A 22733-nucleotide genomic window follows, 5' to 3' on the forward strand; every position below is an offset into this window, starting at 1 on the left:
GGGAGATAAAGAGCTTTTCGTTCCGAAGACGTCTAGCTTTGTTCTTACTGTTGACAACAAAGAAAACAGTTCTGTGTAATTTTCATATATCACTATGTAACATTTTCTGTCAATTGCCTTCACCCTACTGGCAGACAGGCATAAGAATTGCACACATTTGGTTTTTGAGTAATTGTGATACAAACGAATGCCAAATCAATGAATACCCAGTGTTTGCACAACTACTCATTTTTAAATAGTTAACTAGTCATCTAGAAAGCAAATTGACTAGCTGACTAGTTGATCATTGTTTACTTTATGCAAATGATTGTGATACAAACAAATGCTAAATGAATGAATTACCCAGGGCTTGCCTTGCACAGCTACTTATTTTTAATAGTTAACTAGTCATCTAGAAAACTAATTGACTAGCAAAAATGTAATGAACCTCTTGCTTTTAGTTTCTGTCAACGTTTAGGCAAAATTTGACTTGGTTCAAGGCAGTTCACACACATTTTGTCTTGTACTGGTTCCTTGTATTTGAACACACCAAATAAACACCATCTAACCAATGGCTTGTTTTATGAAAGCAAAACATTTTGGCTTCATTTTAATAGAGAGATTAAAATATAGCCAGCAACCAAGCTAGCACTGAATAGCTATTCATATTTACATTTAAGACATTTCGACTGTTATCCAGAGAAAAGTGCTTTATTGCTAAATATGAGAACACTGTTATCAACATTACCAATTTATATTTTCAAATCTGTTAAAGGATTATTAGGCTGCATAAATTAGGTCAGCTGGAACCGGGAACACTTCCTATAACTCCTGATGTACTCGTTACATCAGAAGAAGAATGTCATCTACGCTAATATTAGTCTTTCTGGTTATCCCGAGGTTCACCGTAGTCAACCGGATCCGGGCCGTATCCAGGTGAGACCAAGGACCTGCACCTTGACACGACCACAACGCAGCCCTGAAGTATCAGCAGATTGAGTCAACTAGATCATCCACTGTGAGGGCCTCATCGACACGACAGCCACGACACAGTTCCTCAACAACCGTCCATACCGCCGTGATGAATACGATCCTCAATTGGATGGAACTGGAATAAATACTTTGAATGTTGCGATCCTGTCGGACTTATGATAGCTACCTGAATCGTAACAAAGCACTGTTGGCCAGAGGAGAACTGGCCCCCCGACTAAGCCTGGTTTCTCCCAAGGTTTTTTTCTCCATTTAAACACCTATTTGCCACTTGCCTGCCACCTGATGTCACCAGATGGAGTTTGGGTTCCTTGCCGCTGTCGCCTTTGGCTTGCTTAGTTGGGGACACTTGACATTTGACTTGACATTTGATATTCAACAGTGCTTTGATCTGCCTGCATTGACACTATTCTTTTAAGAGCTGCTGTGCAGCCAAATAATATACCAGTTATCAATGTAAAGCTGCTTTGACACAATCTACATCGTAAAAAGCGCTATATAAATAAAGGTGACTTGACTTGACTAACAGATGGCGAGTAATCCAACTTGGAACACTACAGTACCTGTTTAGTTGAATGAGGTCATGGATACCACATTGCGACCTTTCCTTGGTACATCTGTTTGTTGTCAATGATCACGTTCATTGGAATACTGACTGAATGTTACAAGCTTTATTTCAAATTCTGTTAAAAAAAAAAATTGAACCCCCTTCAATATGGCAAAAGAGTCTTTTCATCTTATTTGCAAGACCTTGTTCCTCCTGCGTTCATATATATATATATATATATATATATATATAAAATCTTTTCTCAGTTCAACAGAACTACTGCAACTGAATAACTTTTCTTTTAATCTTGTAATTCATCTTGTATTTCTATTCCCTCAGCCACTTAGAGCAAAGTGAGAACACGACCCCTCCTGACTGCAAATCCAGACCATGTGTACTGACATTACAAACCAACGTCACCATATAGTCATGGCACACAATGGAGAATGTTAACTTTTTGTTAATGGCATGCACACTTTTCCACTTACTCCAATTTTTTTCAGCATGTATTAGTGACGTATTTACCCAGAATTGCCCAGTTTGGGTGTGCCCTTCTGTTTCTACTGGGGTCTTGAGGCTCAAGTGGTCTTGACCTGCCCTGGGACCCTCTCCCTGGGGCCATGGTGACAGGACTGCTCCAGGGACCGCCACCAGTCCCTCCCTCTGCAAAGAGACTCACTGTACTCAGTAACTTCCACTTGGTCAAGCGAAAGATATTTTAAAAGATGCCAACTAGGATTAAGAAGTCCATATTACGAGCTGTATTAATTGGTTCTGTTTAACAAAGTAAGAATTACCTAGTAGTTTTTCCAAATCTTAAGATGCTACTGTGATACAGATGATCTTGTTAATGGAATCTTTTTTGCTATCATACTAATGAAAGTAAATTTTGCATTCAAAGTCACTCAATCACATTGCAAAGCAATTAACAGCACATCTGAAACAGACAATGCTCAGCTAAACACAAAGACGAAGACCTGTACATTGGGGAAGCGAGGACACAAAAACAAGATTAAAACCATGTAATACAAAGCTGGAAAAAGCACAAAAAGATCTGACAACCACAAACACTCAACAAACAGAACAAGGGAACTAGTCAGGTCCAAAAACTGTGTATAAAAATGAGAAGAAGATGCATTCACAAGCAAAGAAAAGAAGATGGCAAGGTTTAAACAGAGGGAATCAGCATAAAGCAGAGGTGAGACAAAAGAGAATTATGGGAGTATAGTTCTAAACAAAACAAGAGCAAGAAAAAGAAGTCGAAACCCAGCATCTGAATATGTCAAATCGAAAGTAGAAGAAATATGCAGCGTTCATGAAATAGTAAGAGAAAAAGTTGGACAGTTTACTATCCCATGAGGCCATGGGAGAGGAGTAAGAGTAGTCATATTCATAAATAGCACAGAACAGTGATGTGGCTGATGTTTTAGGTCACATGACAATGCCAACATGGTGGATGTAGTACACTGGGAAATAAATAAAAATGTTATTCCTATAGCAGTATGTATTTAATTAATTTTATTCAAGCCAAAAAATATTATTTAAAATCACTGAATCAACCTAAATATATTATGTTACACCAACAAAAAATAAATTTAAAGGGGAAAATTTTTAAGTTTATGATCGGTATGATTTTCATAGTCTCTTATGCTCACCAAGGATGCATTTATTTGATCAAAAGTAGAGTAAAAACAGTAATTTTGTGAAATATTATTATTCTAATTTGAATTTAAATAATAATAAATTATTCCTGTAATGGTAAAGCTGTATTTTCAGCATCATTACTCTAGTCTTCAGTATGACATGATCCTTCAGAAATCAATATGCTGATTTGCTGCTCAAGAAACATTTCTTATAATTATCAATGTTGAAAACAATAGTGCTGCTTAATATTTTTGTGGAAACCTTGATACATTTTTTACTTTATTTTTTTAGAATTCTTTGATGAACAGAAAGTTCAAAAAGATCATAATTTATTTTAAATAGAAATCATTTGTGTTTTTACAGATTGTTTTAATACTACAGATGCATAAAGCACACTTTATTAGCAGTCAAGTAATGCAGTAAATACAATGAACAGGGAACAAATTTGGATGCAGTGCGAGATATCCTACAGCGCAATACTCTGATACTCTTGGACACAAATTCAAGGTATTTTGAGATGTGATAAAGACCCATTGCAATTGGTTCAATGAGAAATGCAAAAACAAAAATGATAATATACTACAAATAATATCAAATATTAAATAAAACAAACATGACAAATATTTTTAAAACAGTATCAAATTTATTTTCTATGAATAACTATTTAACAGAGAGAATATATTTATTCAGCAGTCTATGAAATATTGTGACTTGGCTTGATGATGGATTAATGATGTCGCTGTGTCCGTGGGAGGCCTTTGTGCTTGACTTTATATTTCTAGCATAAAAAGGAGTGAAATGAGAACACAGAGGATTTGAGTGAGGGGGGTTGATAATTTGTAAGACTGGAACAAAGCCAGGAACAGCTGGATACCAGGGCAGCTGTTTTTTCTTTAATTATTTCATTTATTTATTTATTTTTTATTTATTTATTTATTTATTTTTGTGTAGGTCCTGAATATTTGTAGAGAGCAGCTGTGATTAGATGAACAGAGAGAATAAAACAGAGGGATGCTCTGAGAGGAAGTGTGGTGCGTCTAGTCTGGTCCAATTGTAGGTCGTGAAAGCAAAAGCATGATTAGAAGAGTCGGAGGCATGCTGAGATGGAAATCATGTATTAATGTGTCTTTTCCCTGGCTTTCAACATTCATTCATTTTCAACCTTTATCTTCCTTTCTATCTCTTGTTCTTTCATGCACTGCCAGCCTCTCTTTTCCCCTCCCACCAAGCACTCGCCAAATCCTCGGTGAACCAGAGGTCTTGGTGAGATTGTGCGAGCCGATTCCTCATTATATTGAAAGGCTTTAAACTCTGAGCGACAGACATTTCTCAACTGTCTGGACAACACCACCAACAATGGGGTCCAAATGTCTGAGACCATTACTGAATTGCTTCTAATTTGCAATTTTTTTTTCTAATTTAATACAGTTTGTGGATGGAAATGTGCAGATTAAGGGGTGGTAATATTATAATGAGATCCCCTTGCGTCACAAGGGTAGTGTAATCTGAGCGGCTCGTCTTTTCACATGCTTGCAGAGAAAGGCTTACCAAAACAAAGTTACTGGGTTGTCCTTTTTCACATTTTTTGGGTTGGTAGATGCACTGGGGACCCGATTTAAACATGGAAAAAGTCAGATTTTCATGACATGTCCTGTTTAAAATATAATTTTATTTTATTTCTTTAATTGAAAACCTTCTTTAATTGAAAAACTTTTTTAAGTCCCTGATTTTCAATGTTGTCTAAAACTTGTGGACCCATATGTTCCACAATACTGATGCAGAGTTTATGACTGGTTTCATGAAATGTACTTTGTACTAGGTTATATATTACCCAAAATTTCATAAATATTTTTTCCAAAGCAGCTTTACAGATCATAGAGCTTTAAAATAGTGATCAGTGAGCAACTTAAAGGTGACAGAAAAAAAACCCTTGAAAGACAAATATTATTCATGGACATATCTACACTACATATCTATACTCCCCAACATTTATGGGAAAAATATTATATATTTATCTAATAAACAAAATAAATAGAATATATATAAAAAAAAAATCATATATTTTTTTCAATATCAGTTTTGGCGTAGTCAGCTGCTTATAAATCCTTATAGAGTGATTAACAGTATTAGTTTCTTGAAACTCTGTCATACTAGTCCATTTATTTCTATCTCCTGTCTGCATCCCTCCCACCTGTTTAAAAACAGAGTAATTATGTGTTTGCCACATCTACCTGCTTCCTGACTGGCACTTGTTGCCTTGGTAATTGTGTAAATTTTGCATGCATCTGTGGTGACTGGCCAAGGCTGGAGCTGGCACAGACATCGCCCCTACTGATTCCAGCTGTCAGCAGTGTCTATTAACAATGATGAATCACTCCCCCACTTCTCAATCCAATCATAGAGACCACAGCAGGCCTTAGATCTGGTCACCTCTGACTAAATGATTTTTGGACAGCGTGGGGCGGCATGGCAGAGCACCCGGTTGACGCTTTGTGTTAGATTACGCTATTAGCCTGCAGGCTTCTGAGCTTTACATCCTCCAGCCTGCCCTTGTAAGGTACAAGTCTTTGTATTTATACAGTCATGCACAAAACACAGAAAATTCACATGTCATCAGAACTAAATTATACCCTACGGTTTTGGCTATGCTCAGATTCAGAGGGTAAAAAAATGATCAAAATTCAATCTAATAACAGATATAAGATAGTTTTCATTAATTGGAATAAAACTGAAATCAAATAAAATGTAAATATAAGAAAAACTTAAACTTAAAACTTAAACTTACAAAAATGAAAATAGTAATGTTGCATTGGGAACTAACTGCAATTAAGTAAGTTTAACTTGACTAAAATTACTAAAACTGAATTAAAAATAAATGAAAGTGAAATATAGAAATATAAAAAAACTAATAAAAATGTCATAAGCACTTTAAACCATTAAAACAAACTTAAATTAAAATTAAATTAAAACTGAAAATATAAATATAAAAGCTAATTCAAAAAAATAATAAACACTATAACAGAAAATAAATAATACTAAAATAACACACACAAACACACATGTTGGGTTTCCATGTTTTATGGGAACTTTCCATAGACATAATTAATGTATCCCCTAACTCTAATCCTCCCTTAAAGGGTTAATTCACCCAAAAATGAAAATTCTGTCATTAATTACTCACCCTCGTGCCGTTTTACACCCGTAAGACCTTCGTTGATCTTCGGAACACAAATTAAGATATTTTTGTTTAAATCCGATGGCTCCGTGAGGCCTACATAGGGAGCAATGACATTTCCTCTCTCAAGATCCATAAAAGTACTAAAAACATATTTAAATCAGTTCATGTGAGTACAGTGGTTCAATATTAATATTATAAAGCGACGAGAATATTTTTGGTGCGCCAAAAAAAACAAAATAATGACTTATTTAGTGATGGCCGATTTCAAAACACTGCTTTAGAAAGATTCAGCGTGTCGAATCATGATTTGGATCGCGTGTCAAATCGCCCAACTGCTGAAATCACGTGACTTTGGCGCTCCGAACTGTGGATTCGACACGCTGATTCATTATCCTCCGAAGCTTCCTGAAGCAGTGTTTTGAAATTGGCCATCACTAAATAATTCATTATTTTGTTTTTTTGGCACACCAAAAATATTCTCGTCGCTTTATAATATTAATATTGAACCACTGTACTCATATGAACTGATTTAAATATGTTTTTAGTACCTTTATGGATCTTGAGAGAGGAAATGTCATTGCTCCCTATTTAGGCCTCAAGGAGCCATCGGATTTAAACAAAAATATCTCAATTTGCGTTCTGAAGATTAACGAAGGTCTTATGGGTGTGGAATGGCATGAGGGTGAGTAATAAATGACAGAATTTTCATTTTTGGGTGAACTAACCCTTTAAACCCACCCATCACAGAAAACTTTCTGAATTTTTAAATTTTAAAACACATCACATACTGTAGTATGATTTTTATAAGCTTTTTTCCTCATGGGGACCAAAAAATGTCCCCACAAGGACAAGATTTTCAGATATCGCCATCTTTGTGGGGAAATTTAGTCCCCATAACGTAGGGTATACCTGAAACACACACACATACACACATTTAACTTAAAATAACATTCAAAGAAAAAAACATTTACAATTAAGTGAAATTAGTTTCTCATGCTGTTATCAGTGAGAGTGTTTGATTTCCCTACACTGAGCCACAGAGGAGTGCAAAACAACTGCATGAATAAATGAGGAAAACGAACAGGGGCTGCCATAACACTAAAAAATTCAATAAACTGCAAATATGCAAAAACTAGTTGGTTTTGGTTTTGCATGACTTTTGAAAGTCTAAAATAAACATCGCAAGCACTTAATTGCAACTAAAAAAAAAATACCGCATGATCACAATTGTTCCATCACCATTCTGCATCAAGAAGTAGATATGCTATCATCTCTTTGGTTTCCCTTTTTCATCGGTGTGGTCCTGCAGGTTAGAAGTCAAGGTCAGTGGGTATCAATCACTTTCCTTAGCTTTCCACTTTTCTCTCATCATCTCCCCCAAGGCCGTGAGAATGTTTGACCTCCAGAAAGCAGAAAGACAGATGGTGGACTGGATGTGATTGGGTTATGTGATGAGCTCTATGCCACATAAAATCTAGTTGACATCATGCTGTACAGTCAGTCTGTTAACATTTCCCTCAAGAGCTCCTCAGTCCTCCATCAAAGCCCTAAATGTTCTCTGCACATCTCTCCACTTCATCATTGGAATATAGCCAATAACAAGCTCAGTGTTGACAGGGGTGACCTGATCTCTTAAAGGGGAACACTGTTAATAGAGATCAGTGGCTCTCTACTAATTTATTTATTTATTTTTTAACCCAGTTTGTACACTGGACATAGTATTGTGACCCAATAAATAAATAAATCAATAAATAAAAAAAGTGAACAAAAATGTCCTCAAAAAGATTAATATTACCATGTACTGCCCAGGAATATGCCAAACTGTTAACAAATGTATAAACACTCAATAGTGCCTAAAACTGAAAACAAAATCAAAGGGGGAAAAAAACATTTTACTGTTTACTGTCATTTGAGCTATGTTCTAAACCTGAGCATTAGCAACAGACAGATATTCCTCTGATCCATCTAAACGGAAGAGCTAAGGCGACAGGAATAAGAGAGAAACAAAGAAATCGATGGTTTCTTGTACTCACAGCTTCAGGTTTCTATTTTAACATGGCCCACTATTGATTAGCTTTCATAGCTGAAGTCTCCCTGTGCAGCAGCTTGCTCCAGGAGGATAGAAGAGAGTTTAGCAGAACAAAACCCACAAAATAGAGAGAGGGGAGCTGGGAAATGATAGCCTGATGCTTCCTTGGCCTGCTTGATCTGCACTAACAGTTCCTGCTTAAGCACAGTCAGTGTACAGTTGCCAACATGAAAGGCTTTTGTATTGCGTGATGGACATTCCCAGAACAGCACCACGGTGCACAGAGCTTTTATAGTAAGAAATGGAGGCTGACTTCGAAGGGTGAAATCATTTAAGGAGCGCTTGCCAAGTACTGTGCTCCCACTCCCGCTGAAATGAAAGGAGCTCCGGTGCTTTGTGTCAAGAGAGGCATCAAATACCTGTGCAGCGGAGAGCAATGCTGGGTAGGCACTAGGCAGTGTGTAGAAACAGCCAAACTGTAAGTGGCATGTGAATGTCAGCAGTAAATACTTGCTAATTAAAAACCTGAAGAACATTATGCTACATTACTGGTATGGTACTATAATCTTACACAAATTATGTCCATGTTCTGCTGTCATGGTGAGTTTACGGTAACCAGCGTATTCTGTGAAACAACATGTCCTCGGTCTGGAACTGATTAACCGAGTGCTGCTGCGACTCTAGCTAGGTGTCGACAGCTTCACAGCATCATGTCAGTATAGGGATTTTCAGAAGTGTTACATGGCTAGCCTGGAAGGTCATACAACTCACACTGCCTAAAGTTGACACCAAAAGGAAAGGGAATGCCATAACCTTCTGCAGACCCCAAAATCACATCAAAATGACAAAGAAAATCAAGTTCTTGATTAGCCGAGAAACATACTAAACATTGAACATAACATCATGTACTAGATGTACTAAACTTAATTTTGTGTGTTGCATTCTGAAATGTGTTAGTTAATACTTCAAGGTTGTGCACCATTCAAAACTGAATTGACCGTTTGCAAATACCCGCCCTCTTTAGTTATTGTTGCTATGTCCGTCAAGCCATGCACATGTTCTCACAGTGAAAAATACATGGCGGAGCAACGAGAACACTGACAACGCGTCGACAGACAAGACAATTAACACAAATAAACATAAAAGAACATCAGAAGGAAAGTTCTTTCAACCGCAGAAAGGCGTCAGTACACACCATTTTTCAAGTTCAAGTCCACCAACGTTAATCTACTAACTCCCCTGACTGCACTGTCGGACATAACGGAGGATTTGGCATCATGATTGGTTAGAACGCCTGTCAATCAAACTCCCGGCAAAGGGTCAACTGAGAATATTTTTAAATTCCTGAATTTGAACTGAGAATTGAGCTGCAAATAGGACGCAAGAAAGTAGAATTAAAATTAATTGAAATAAAAAAAATCATACAACTAATTTAAAACTTGTTATTAAACTGCTCTAAAAGGTCAGTTATTTCCTGATAATGACCATCACACCACGGATGGACGCGCTCTCTTGTCTTATCTTATGCCTCAGTTATTGACTGTATTTACTGTAAAATGAAACTGGATGACTTCAGTATTAAAGTCAGCATGAAACGGAAGTTTCATAGTATTCAGCTTTCAGTGATAGTATTTTCTTCCCTATTGTGACTTATATATTGAGTAAAACAGCTTCTCGGAGAAAAAAACAAACAAACAAAAAAAAAAATGTAGAGCGGGACTTGATTTTGTTCAATGGAAATTGAGTGGATCATTGTGGTTTGCTATTGCTGCAAATCTGTGATCTCATGTGAGTGAGGGAAAAGATGTTGCTGCAAGAGGGAGGGGAAGTTATTTTGATTAAAGATTATGAGGGCACATGAATTAAAACAAAATAATGATGTGCACGGATTAATCATTTACATTAAATATGGCAATATTCCATAGAAAATAAGAAATGTAAATTTTGATTTCACAGTGACTTTAAATGTCTCTGTACATTATTCCTTCATTCGTCTAGGCTCAAAGTTGCTTGCTAGGAACCGTTTTTATTTGCAGAAGCTTGGCGTTTAATGAGCTAATAAAATATTTCAACTCAAATCAATATTTCATGTCTAATTGTTTACTTACGTGGCGAGTAACTGTGTAATAAGCTTATTACATGGCTACTTGTACATTAACTGGCTGGATGTACATTATCCCTTACAAGTGGCTTGCACAGATTGTGAAAAGTGCCCTTTGCGGTCGCAATTCCCCACCCCCGGGAGCGCAATTTCGCCCATGCCCCCGCGGAGGTCTGTGCCCGCCACTGTCCCTTACATAAACTAAAGCAAAGTTAGTCAAAACAAAAAGTTTTTTAAAAGAATTTAAAGATTTATTAGAGACAGAGACAGACAGACAAATAGATTCATACATTTCATATCTCCACAATGACAGACAAACAGTTGTTATAACAAAAAAGCACTCAGAGGGGCCAAGAAACAACCAATTTATACGGCAACTCATCCTTATTTACAGCCGTGCTTTCTGAAATTGTTTGATGTCCTGTTCTTTTTCTCATGGCTACCCCATCATTTAGGCAATTTCATCCCAGCCAACTCAAGCAGCATAGCTGGCTATTACACTTTGTGTCACATCTCCCCCCTTTCCCCCACCCCAGTCCCATTTCTTTCACAGGGCCACTGAACGCTAAATGGCAATTGCCTGATACTGCCAAGGACTTTATCAACAAACTCCAAATTTTACACCATGCATCTCCATGACAATAACAGCTTTTGTTTTCCAACCTTGTGCATTTTTATTTTCCCCTGACAAGATTAAATTACTACTGCAGAGGCCAGGTTCAAATATTCTGCAACAGAATACTGTAGAAACAGATACTGCTGAGATACAGAACAAAAGTGTTTCAGCATAGGAGAGTAAAGGGTGCTCTGAGTGTTCAGGCGCTTAGTTTTTTTCTCTCTGTTTTCCTCCTGCATAAAGCCTAATGATGTGGAGGTAATGCAAAGTCAACTCAGATCAGAGGATGAGAGAGAGTGCCAAATAAGTGTGAATAAACTAGCTGTGAAAAGTGGTGAGGTTTCCTCACTCCTTTAAGCATACTGCCTCCTACCCTACTTCTCTCTTACTAATTCTCTATGCTAACATCCAGTTCCGTTTTATAGTGAGAAAATCACACTCAATTAGGTGTCATTTTTGTAACTTTTATATCATCACACCTATAACCTGCTACTGCTTTTGAAAAGACCAGCATTAAGTTGCATTTTGGATGCCAGTGTTCTGGTGTTCCCACCTGGCTTTTTAAATGGATAATCCATCTAAAAATGAAAATTCTGAGGTAACCAATTTTTTTTTTTTTTTTTTTTTTTTTTTTGTCCATACATTGGACATTAATGGGAACCAAAACTATTTGGTTACCAACACTCTTCAAAGCATCCTCTTCTATGTTCTGCAAAAGAAATAAAGTCATAGAGGTTTGGAATGGCATGAGGGTGAGTAAATTATAACATTTTAGGTGGACTATCCCTTTAAATAGCCTGGAAATAGACTATCCCTTTAAATAGCCTTAAAAAACTGGAAAACCTCAGAAAACATTCAGGCCAGGCGAAATGGATCTCTCAAACAGTTTACATTTCCCTGTCCTCACCTATTTGTTGACATTTCAGGCCATTCTGAAACAAGACATCTGCATTTATGAGCAGAGGGAGACGCGCCTGCAAACTCAATCCATCTGCAGCAGCTCTGCTATAGAAAATATAGAAACTTTGACCCCTGCATCACCCTGCCTTTGGATTTGTTTTACTGGCACCAAGGCATACAAGGGTACTTCAGGCAAATAAGGGGCAATAGTCCCAAGAGAGAGGAAGCCCTGCAGCATTCAATAAGCCATTTAATCGAGTGGAAAGCAGACATCAATACAGGTAAAACCCAGCAGGATACTCAGCAGGAAAACGGACAGGGGGAGAGGTAGTTTTCATGAGGACTTACTATGTTTCACACAGGGAACACACAACCATGCTCCACACCCCAATAGAGCACAGCTGCGTTTTATAAAGGCAGACCGTTACATAAAAAAAGTTTTTGTGACCCTTGACTGTTTCAGCTTTTATTTTTAAATATGCTTTCAGTGATGTCATAAAGAATATATTTTACTTCTTTAAAATGTGAGATTTTAAAACTTGAAAATTCAAAAAGTGAACTGAAGGGGAAAAAAAAAGGGACTGACTTAAAAATCAGATCATCTAAGTCAGGGGTGTCCAATCTTGCTCCTGGAGGGCCAGAGTCCTGCAAAGTTTAGCTCCAACCCCAATTAAACACAACTGAACCAACTAATCAACGTCTTATGCTGCTTTTACGTGCTATTGGAAATTTCCTACTTCCTAATTCTGAAGATGTGATTATGAGCTTGTTGCTGTCAAGTGCTTTGTTGCTGGAAAGAACAGGAATCATGGAGGACACCAGGTTTGTTCTTGCCTATTTATTGGGAAAACCTTATTAAAAAATTATATTTAGCATCCCATTCATTGACAACCATATAAACATTACCACACTATCTTCTGTAGATAGTCAGCTTGTTGACGATTCTAGAATTTCTGTCAAATACAAGCTATTTTCGCTGTGTATAAAACATACAACACGTTTCAAACTATTATTCATACAGTACATGTAAATATGCGCTACTTTAACAACAATACAAGGTGATGTAGCTGTTGTGGAAAAAACTACACTGTAAACCCTAACGCTCAAAATAATTAATTGGTTTGAGTTGGACAAACTTAAATTAAACAAATTAGTTCAGTCATATTAACTTTTATGAGTATTTAGTGCTTTCTTTTTCTTTCAAGTTCACAGAACTGATATGTAAACTGAACTGTTTCATTGTTTTGAGTTTTATGAACTTATTTCTTTTAATTTAGATGAACTTAAGTTTCACTGAAACTGGACTGGGATTTCTATTTCCCAGCATGCTTTGCCCATGGCACTCGAAAGGGAGAGTAAATGCTAAAATTAAGTGTTATATAATGCTTTTTTGTGCAAGTTTAATGTTAAATGGGAGATTTAGTAGTGATTAAAGTTTTGTTATACTAATTTAGAAGAGTTTCTGTTCATGTGGGTTTTTGGAGGGTTACCATCATGGTGACAAGTGGTGCATGCGGCCATTGAGAGCAGGTAAGTTAAATGCTTTATATTTTTTTTAGTTTTGCCATACCAGAATACCAGACACAACAGCAATCACTCTCCCCTCCGCCATGTTTAAAGTTTATGGCCCACCCAATTTGGGAACTTGGGTATCAAAATTATGCCAGAGTGGTAAATACGACTTGAGAGGGCATTCATGTCCAATTTTTAACCAGGAAACTAATTTTTACGATAATTCCAATAACAGGTGAAGGCAGCATTAGGCATACTAGAAACTTTTAGGCAGGTGTGTTGAGGCAAGTTGGGCCTAAACTGTAGAACAGTAGCCCTCCAGGACTGAGTTTGGACACCCCTGATCTAAGTTGACATAAATTAATTATGCAACACTCTAATCAATAAACTCTCACCTCCTCAGCTGTAAAGTATTAATCATTATTTAGGGTATTATGTATTTTAAATTAGATTCAATAGTCCTCTAAGTTCCATTACTGACCAGACAAATTAAAGAGCCAGAAATTATAAAAGAATTATAAGCATAACTATATTGCTGAGACATTTATTTTACTGTTACCATATCTCCACCACATGAAAAACAAACATATGTAAATAATTTAACTAAATTAGCCCAGACAAATCAAACATATAAATTAAATTAAAACTAAAAAGTTATCTTTAATCTTCTGGCTTTTGAGAAGGAAGTGCTAATAAAACTGCGATCTACTACACCCAGACACCCAGAATGTATAGTCTGCCTCGTCTCAGTGTCTATGTCATAAATCCTCATGAAGGTGGGGAACTGATTCCCCTCTTGGCCTGTTTCTTAGCCATGGAACTCAGCCGTCAATCAATGTAAAAAGCTTTCCAATGAGGATCCCTCAGATTTAGAGCACTCTGCCAAAACGCTCTCTGTTCTCACAACCACAGAGTGAGAGTGTCTGAGGGAAAGTAGCAAGGTACATGTTATTTTAATTACTGTGGTGTTCGCCACCTTATTCCAGTTCCCTGAGGGAAGCTCGAACCAGGATTTGCAGTTCTTCATTTTCGTTATTTTGGTTGACATGACTTAACAGTGACATTGAATTTGGAAGGTATAAGTTTTCTAAGTTTTTTTTTCTTTTACAATAAACCTCTAAATAGAATATTAGTTGTTGATTAAATTAAGCGCTCTCTTACTTCACACTCTCTCATGTTGAGGAAATCAATTGCTTCAGAAAACTAAAATTTTCATTCTGACTTCATCTGGTGCTGTTAAACCTTTGCTGTCACCATCTGTTGTGCACACCTTTGACAGCGCATCTCTGCTCTTTTTATTATGCCCTTTCCATAGTGAAGCAGGGAACAACATTGCCACCTAGAGGATGATCCAAGTCAGCATCCAGCATCTCAGGCCAGATTCACAACCCCTGCTATCCTCATGAACATGTTTCCTCAGTAACCCGAGGCACATTTAAAAAGTTATTTCATTGCAGCCCCTCCCCCAAATAAAACACATTCAAATGCTACTGTCACATCAGCAGCACCTCACACAAGCTTCATCCCCGATCCGAGCAATTGCATTGCCCCTAGAGTTCGCTGAAGTGTACAGCATTTATAATGGTTCTCTGAGCACTAACCGTGAACATTCAGAACTATATCTCCCCATGCAAGATCCAGAGGATCAGAGAGCGGAAGATAGCATGCATCCACAAGGGCATATAGAGGAAAAAGAGGGAGGAAAACAAGTAGGACATGAGAGAAAATATCAACCCCACTGGTTGAACTACACCATGTCAAAGTCCTTTTTTTTCAAATAGCATTTTTATTTTATCCACTTGTTAAAACGAATGAAGCAGATTAAAAACGCACACCCTACCTGAATAGATGGGGGCCAGTCGGAAAATGTCTGAAAGCCGGCTGTTCACAGGCTCATATGGAGAATCCTCAAGTAAATCATTCCCTGTAATATTAACAAATGAAATGTGATTAAATACCAATAATGAAATGCTATATGAATTATTAAATCAGTTTTTCTTAAGTGCACTCTTAATATCATTATTAAACTACAAAGCTGCAAACTGTCCGTCATGTTTGTTAGTATCTGGGTCATTGATTCATGGGACTGGTTTACATTTCCGGAACCAGTTTCTGGTTGATTAGCTTCACTGGTCAGTTGAGCTGAGAAATTCCCCCCACAGCACACACACACACAAACATAAAGCATCAGATGACCTCACACTCCATAAACTTTAATGGACACACTTCAGAGAGGCATTTGAAGACTTTACAGTGACCCTATCTGATATCAGAACCCAGAAAAGCAACTCCTTGTCTTAGTATTATTGCTAGCTAAGTATTAAAAATAAATTATATCAGAAAAAAATGATGTGTATAGCTTCAAAGTGCAATCTGAAGCTAAATATGGTCACAGCTTTATATGATAATAGTGCATGAGATCCACGCACCCTGTAAATGCTGATAGATCCCCCAGTAGATGCGCAGGCAGTTCTTTTCTTTCTTCATGCCTCTTTTACAGCGGCAGTTATACAAAGGGCTCTGCTTTAAAGCGTCCAAGGCAAGCCGACATTCATCCTTTGCCTCCATTCCAGTCACCATACTGAAGTTGGTCTCCCTCCCCGCCACGCACTGCCTCATAGTTCGATACTTTGTGCTGCATCCCGGCTCCTTCAAACACAGCTCGTTCGCCTTCACACAGTCCAGCCGGTTTGAACTAAAGTAAGACTCCTCGGCAGAAAACAGCACATCTATGGAGGACGACAACAGAAATAATCATATCACGGTCAGGGTCGCATTTTATTTAAATGCTCCAAGAACTACTCAGCTGTTACAAGCAAAATCGACAACAACAACAACAACAACAACAGTTAAATTCATATTTAATTCGCATAAATATGAATTATTTTATTTTTGTTGCATTGTTTAGTGTATGAAAACATTTGAAAATGTTGGAAAAATTAACACAAGTTAATTTTGTTCAAGAATATAAAGGGAACTTTAGGTGCTTTAGAGATTAAAATGTTAACAAAAGAAGATTTAATAAGAATTAAGTGGAAAATATAACAGCTGATTCTCAATAGCTAAAATATGCCCTAAATATGAGACAGTTGTAACATCCTAAGTATATAATATAGTTATATATGTGACGGGATTAAAAAGACATCAATGTAAAACTCTTTTTGGCGGTCTTTTGATGACATTTGAGTTTTAAACTTAAATACAATAGCCTACTGCGCGTCTATGCACCAGTCTATTGCTATATAATTTACCAATCAATCACTGAAACCGCATTCTAACTCACCCAACAGTGGTAAAATGATGTATATCGCGGCGAAGATCATTGCGCTTTTTATCCGTGGGTAAGTTCGTTCAAACACGCAATATATTGTTTTGACGATGAAAAGAATAATCCTTCTCATTCAGGTCCATTGAAACATCGTTGGTCACAATGTACATCCAGAATACATAAGAAAAAATGTTCCGTAACCTGGCCCAAAACTGTCACTAATCGATATGTAATGGTTTCTTGGATTAAGACTCATATACGATGTAACAAACAAGCAGAAAATGAGTCGCGAGGCAGTAGAATAAAACTCCAGCTCTCAAGATATGCTCGTGCGACTGAGCGCGCGACAGCACTGTGGCATTCAGCTGCGCTGTAACCCAAACCAAAAACCACACGCGACTCAGTGCACTCTCAGCGTTTCTGCGTGAAACACGGCAACAGGACAAAGACGTCCTGCTTTGCCACTACAAAACTTATGTTTACTGCTCTGTTACTATATAAGAGTATATAAGGATATACGTAATGCACGTTTCATTCTTTCTTTTCACGTCAATTGTTGAGTGTGTCTTATCAGTGATTCACGTTGGTTTCTCTCTTTCTTTCCTCGTCAATTGGTGATCTGAGTATGTCTTAGAAATTGCATTGCAAGCGCTGAAATAGCTTTTGTTTGCCTGACTTGTAGGTGTTAGCTGCTGGACAATCTGTCAGAATGGAACTGGGAAGATTACGTCCCTTACCAGTGAAATCAAGTAAATGATTTACGAGAAAAAACTGTTCCGCGTATCAAAGTCTATCTCAGTACGTGTAAAAATACTTATCTAAGGGAACATGCTATTAAATATTTTAAAGGTTTTTTTTTTGTACAGAATTACAATATATTGAACAGTTAAGATATGGTTTTCCTTGTGGATAAACATACTTGCCACAAGTTTTGTTGCGATCTCGTTCGAGGGATTGCTTATTGAACTAAAGACTGGTGGAGGTCGCCATCTGTTGGTACGTATATGCATCTAACTAATGAATGACTAGACCAATGGATCTCAGCCTTTGTAACTTTGGGTCCTCCATTGTCAAAGTCAATATTACAGGGTCATCTAAACAGGCTATGATTTTTATCCCCTTTTGTACTTCTGTTGAAAGAACAAAGGTGTATGTTTTCAAACCTTTTTATGAACACAAACCAGTGTTAATATAGCTTTTAAAAATTATAGTTTTATTTTCATTACTTTGTTAAATGAAATAAAATAAAACATACATTAAAATTATTTTATTTCAGCTAGTCACCAAGGCAACATTTATCATTTTAATTTAGTTTAACTTAATGTAGGCTACTAAAATAACTAAAACTGAAATAAAAATGAATAAAAACTACATAGCCATACAATATAAAAAAGAAAATTAAAACAATAAAAAGAAAAATTACAAAAACACATCAAAATTGCTTAAAGTTTAAAACAGCAATGATTAATATATATATATATATATATATATATATTATATATATACAAAATAAACTATAGTAAAAATGTTTACATTCAATACATTGAAGTGATAATTATTAAGTTCATTTATTTATTTATTAACTGTAGTAGTTGTCCAGATGTAGAATTGATTACTGTGGAAATTCTTTGTAACGCCCTACTACTCAGTTCAACCAAGGTCATAACCATGTCTTGAACATTGGGGGTATTGGTGTTTTTCTTTAAATAAATTAAATAATTAAAGGATTAAAAGAAATTCACAAGTTCGCCTGCCCATTCAGTCTGAATGGTTAATGGTAAAACAAACTTGGTTTGCTGTCCTCGAAGGAGGCTCGAACCCCGAGTTAAACCCCCCTATAACAGTACTACATAGAGGGAGAATAAGAGAAATAGAGGAGAAGAAGGGAAGGAGGAGGGATGCTGGAAGAATTGTCGCTGGGATGACGTAGTGACTGCTGCTTATATACGCTCGTAATGATGATTGACAGGACTGAATGTTTAGGCTCCTCCTGAACCTACGTTTGGAACTACTTTAAGAATGGTAAACGAAGATCTAGGTCTAATTGTAGCCTAGTTGTGAAGTAATCCATTTAAACTCTTTGCAATGATATATAAAATATGCATATTCATTCTTATTTGTATGTCCTATTTCTTGTCTCATCACATTCAGTTATGAATGACATGGAGCATTCTAAATGATAGCATATTTTCAATTAAAAATGGCAAAATTTCATAAAAAAGTTGAGTAGTTCACATCACTGTATATTACTGTGGGTCCTTGAACATATCTATCGTAAAAGCTACTTACTTCTTACCACACACTCTTTCACTGTAAAAACTAAAGTGTTGCATTGGAATTTGCACTCAGTAAGCCCCACCTTCTTTGATTTGATTGGCCATATCAATCATTTTGACTGTGACGAGCATTGTTAGACCGCTAAGGCAGAGCAGCCTAAAAATGTAACTTTTTAAACTGTTTGTCATCCTAACAACAAACAGAGCAGTGCGTAATTGAGAGCAACAGAGCAGCACTAAGAACATCAAATATTGGGGGGTGGGAGGCTTGTCCCCCTCAATGACTATGGTGGTTATGGCCCTGAGTTCAACTAGCCTAGAGTTAAACATGAGTAACTGTCTCTGAAGAGTGAAAAAGCACACAGAAGTTGGCAATTCAAACGTTTTAGATCTACTGACAATTGTTAAGGTGAAAACTGAAAGTTTGTTTGCCAAAGTTGAACACTGAAGTGAAAAATTGTTTGGGTAATCTGTGGTGCATGTAAAGTTCCAGATGTTTTTCTAAATTAAGAATCCCATTCACAATGATTAAAGTCACCAAGCTGCTAGTGGCTAGGAGGTTTTCCTACTAATATTTATATGCATGTATGTACCGTATGAATGTGTGTGTTTTAACAGATTTAGTATTTTAATTGTTATTTTTTTAGATAATTTGTTTAAATCATTTTAAGACGTCAGTTGAGAATCACTGGAACATCCTATTCTGAGGACACAGGCTGGTGGATTACATTCTACTTATTCTGTCTTGTTAATGCCTTTTACAATTTAATGGCTTAATAGTTCAATTGGTTAAACATAGATCAATTTCTCCTTATCAATGAGATGAATTTTTACACAAGAAAAAAAAAAAATCAAAACTGTTTGACATTTATCCTTATGTCCATAGTTCATTAAGGATCAAATATTTTGACCAAATCTATTGACAACCGTTCGATCAAAAGTCATGCTTCTTGTCTGGTTTAAATGCATTTCTCAATTAACCTGAGCTCATTTCATTTTAATAAACGTAAGTGGAGAACTGGGTTTCTACAGGCCATCTGTGACAAGCAGGGTTCAAAATCATTTGAAATATTCCCCTCGTCTCATCGTTCTTTCTTTCGCTCTCTCTCTCTCTCTCTCAATGGGAATTATCTGAATTGAAATAACTAAATCAATTTGTACCAGGCCTAGCTCCAGCTCTAAGATTTAAGGTGGGTCAGACAGTTGGGGTGGTGGGCGTTGTTTGGTTGCCTGGGTGGACCAAGGCCTGATTTGCACTGTATCATACAGTAAAAGAAACAGCCAAACTTTTAGACCCATCTCTGTTCTGATTTAAGAGTTTGATTCTTGAAGAAAAAGTCTGAAAAACATAAAAACTTCAATCAAAATGGACTATTCATTTTGCAAATGAATGTCAAAATGATATAGTCACGGTCATATAAACTAGAACACTTTAATGTGCTGCATGGCACCAGATCAAAACCATTCTTTCCAGCAGTGTCTGGGAAACTGGAGAAAGTAAAGAATGACATGACAAATACTGCAGGACCAAATGGCACCAAATTAAACTTATTGATTGCTGACTGTGCTTACAAACGCCAAACAATACGGAGACTGGCCGTTTAAATTGCACTTCAAAGTAGGCCGGTGATGAATGAAACTGTTAGTTGAGGAGGCCAAACGACTGAGCTATCCCATGGGCTCACATTTCATGTGGTGCATCTAGGTACACCTCTGCCAGTGTATCATCAGTTTGTAAGGCTACTGCAAGTCTATTTATCAGACAGCCACTGCCTGGAAGTTGATGCCCCGTTGTATCCACTACATGCTCTCAGTGGGGTGATGAAAGTGCAACTCCTGAAAAGTTTGATCTGAAGCAATAATGAGAATAAAGTCACCTGACTCCAGGAAGTACCAAGACAGATTCTTCCTTTTTGCCATCTTCACTCTGCAAAGGCAGCACAGAAACTGCATATGATGTGGCATATATGAAAAGATGCATTTAAACAAACTGTTTAATGCTGCACACAGAAATATTATTATGCTAGAAATAAAAAAATAATAATAATAAAAAAATTAATAAAAACAGATTAGATAGATAGATAGATAGATAGATAGATAGATAGATTTCCTCTTCTTAATAACATTAAAATCGAATAAAACGCCAACAATAAAAAGAACTAGCTAGGTTAGCTGATAACCTCATAAGTCCATAGATATTATCGCTGTCAGCTTCTCCGACAGGCAAATGTGATGAGACCATTAGACCGTATAAAACAAGGATGAGACCTGTTTTCCTGTTTGTTCACGTGACGTTTGTCTAGTAATGCTGCGTTCACGCCACCTCGTATTTACCAGGATTGTATATAATAGGGAGATAAGAGGGTCTGTATCTCTCACCATTGGAGAAAGCGTAACGGCTAACTTAATCACGTGCTCACCTCTCAGCCTATCGTGTAATCAAGTCACCTTTATTTATATAGCGCTTTGTACAATGCAGATTGTGTCAAAGCAGCTTTACAGTGATAACTGGTATATAATTTTGGCTGCACAGCAGCTCTTAAAGAAAATGCTGTCAATGCAGGCAGATGCAAAGCACTGTTGAATATCAAATGTCAAATGTCAAGTGACATTGTATTACATTGTGTAATGGCAGTGACATCAGTCGCAACATTCCCTAGTCTGCCTTCCCTTAAAAAATACATTTTTATCAAGCTAAAATCTACATATAGTTCCCAACGAAAGTGTTGTTTAGTGTAAAACATGCTGAAGATTAGTAATCAGGCTGTCGATTAATTAAATGATTAGCTATTTCCCCACAAAAATTGTTTAATCAGCATATGAAGCCTCTCATCAATTGACATCCATTCAAAAACAGCCTCTGGTCTCCTTCCCTGCGTACCGCCAGGGGCGGGGCGTTAGCATTAGCCGTTACGCTTTTTTGGCTAAAGGTTGCAGGCTTGCCTTCCAGTGGCTTTGGTATTTGGTATTTACCGGAATCTTGAGATGACAGCACGTGACGTTATATTCGGAGCTGTTCAAGTCCTTGGACTGGGAATTATGCGTTTCCATGACACCACTATCAACGCCTAAATCAATCTACAGCGGTCAGGTGGTACATCTGGGAGTTTTCAGAAAACTCCCAGCTCACAAGCTGTAATTACGAGCTCTACGAGGACGTGAACGCTTTTTACAAGCTAGAATCTCCTAACTACGTTACAGTTAACGCACCTTAAAATTCCATTAATTACAAAGAAAACGTGAATTAAAAGTTTTTAAGTTGAAAGACTGAAATAGTATTTTCTTGTAAAAATGTACTCCAATGCTCTTTGTTTTATTTACAACTTAAAAAAAAAAAAATAAATTACAGATAGGCCTAGGTAGTTTTGGGCAAGGGTGACTTACGTCGTTGCTGCGTGTGCATTTGCGTAGTCACAGGTGTCAGTATTGCGCATGCGCACATCACGTGAAGACTCAGATTCTTTTCGAAACGCTTCAGAAACAAGCTATTAACCAAGCTTTCCTCATAATATGATTGCTAATAAGCTAATTTAGCCAGTTTCCTTCATTTTGGTATTTGGTATTTAATGGTAAAAATGAGTCTAGAATCTCTTTTCGAGCAAATTCTATTGACAGAGCAGCAGGTGTCGGAAAATATCAAGCAGCTTCATGAAGGTAATGCTGGGTACATGGGCAGATTAGTTAACGGTTAAT

The 22733-nt window shown here is 36.9% G+C and overlaps 2 protein-coding genes across 6 annotated transcripts in view; one reads left to right on the top strand and one right to left on the bottom strand.

The window, feature by feature from the left end:
- gfra1a (gdnf family receptor alpha 1a) overlaps positions 1-17436 on the bottom strand; it is a 79469-nt gene extending 62033 nt beyond the window's left edge. The window contains exons 1-4 of one of the 2 annotated variants that reach the window (XM_051917775.1): positions 16780-17436; positions 15926-16225; positions 15337-15420; positions 2042-2179 (exon numbers count right to left, since the gene is read on the bottom strand). In XM_051917775.1, the coding sequence (XP_051773735.1) occupies positions 2042-2179; positions 15337-15420; positions 15926-16225; positions 16780-16897 (640 nt within the window). In that variant the 5' untranslated portion in view covers positions 16898-17436. The remainder of the gene's footprint in view (positions 1-2041; positions 2180-15336; positions 15421-15925; positions 16226-16779) is intronic. The other variant, XM_051917776.1, reaches the window with a different exon arrangement.
- A 5004-nt stretch (positions 17437-22440) lies between these two features.
- ccdc172 (coiled-coil domain containing 172) overlaps positions 22441-22733 on the top strand; it is a 48271-nt gene continuing 47978 nt past the window's right edge. For all 4 annotated transcript variants that reach the window (XM_051917786.1, XM_051917785.1, XM_051917788.1 and 1 more), the window contains exon 1: positions 22441-22694. In XM_051917786.1, the coding sequence (XP_051773746.1) occupies positions 22607-22694 (88 nt within the window). In that variant the 5' untranslated portion in view covers positions 22441-22606. The remainder of the gene's footprint in view (positions 22695-22733) is intronic.

The sequence above is a fragment of the Ctenopharyngodon idella genome, chromosome 13, assembly GCF_019924925.1.
Source record: "Ctenopharyngodon idella isolate HZGC_01 chromosome 13, HZGC01, whole genome shotgun sequence".
Taxonomy (NCBI): domain Eukaryota; kingdom Metazoa; phylum Chordata; class Actinopteri; order Cypriniformes; family Xenocyprididae; genus Ctenopharyngodon; species Ctenopharyngodon idella.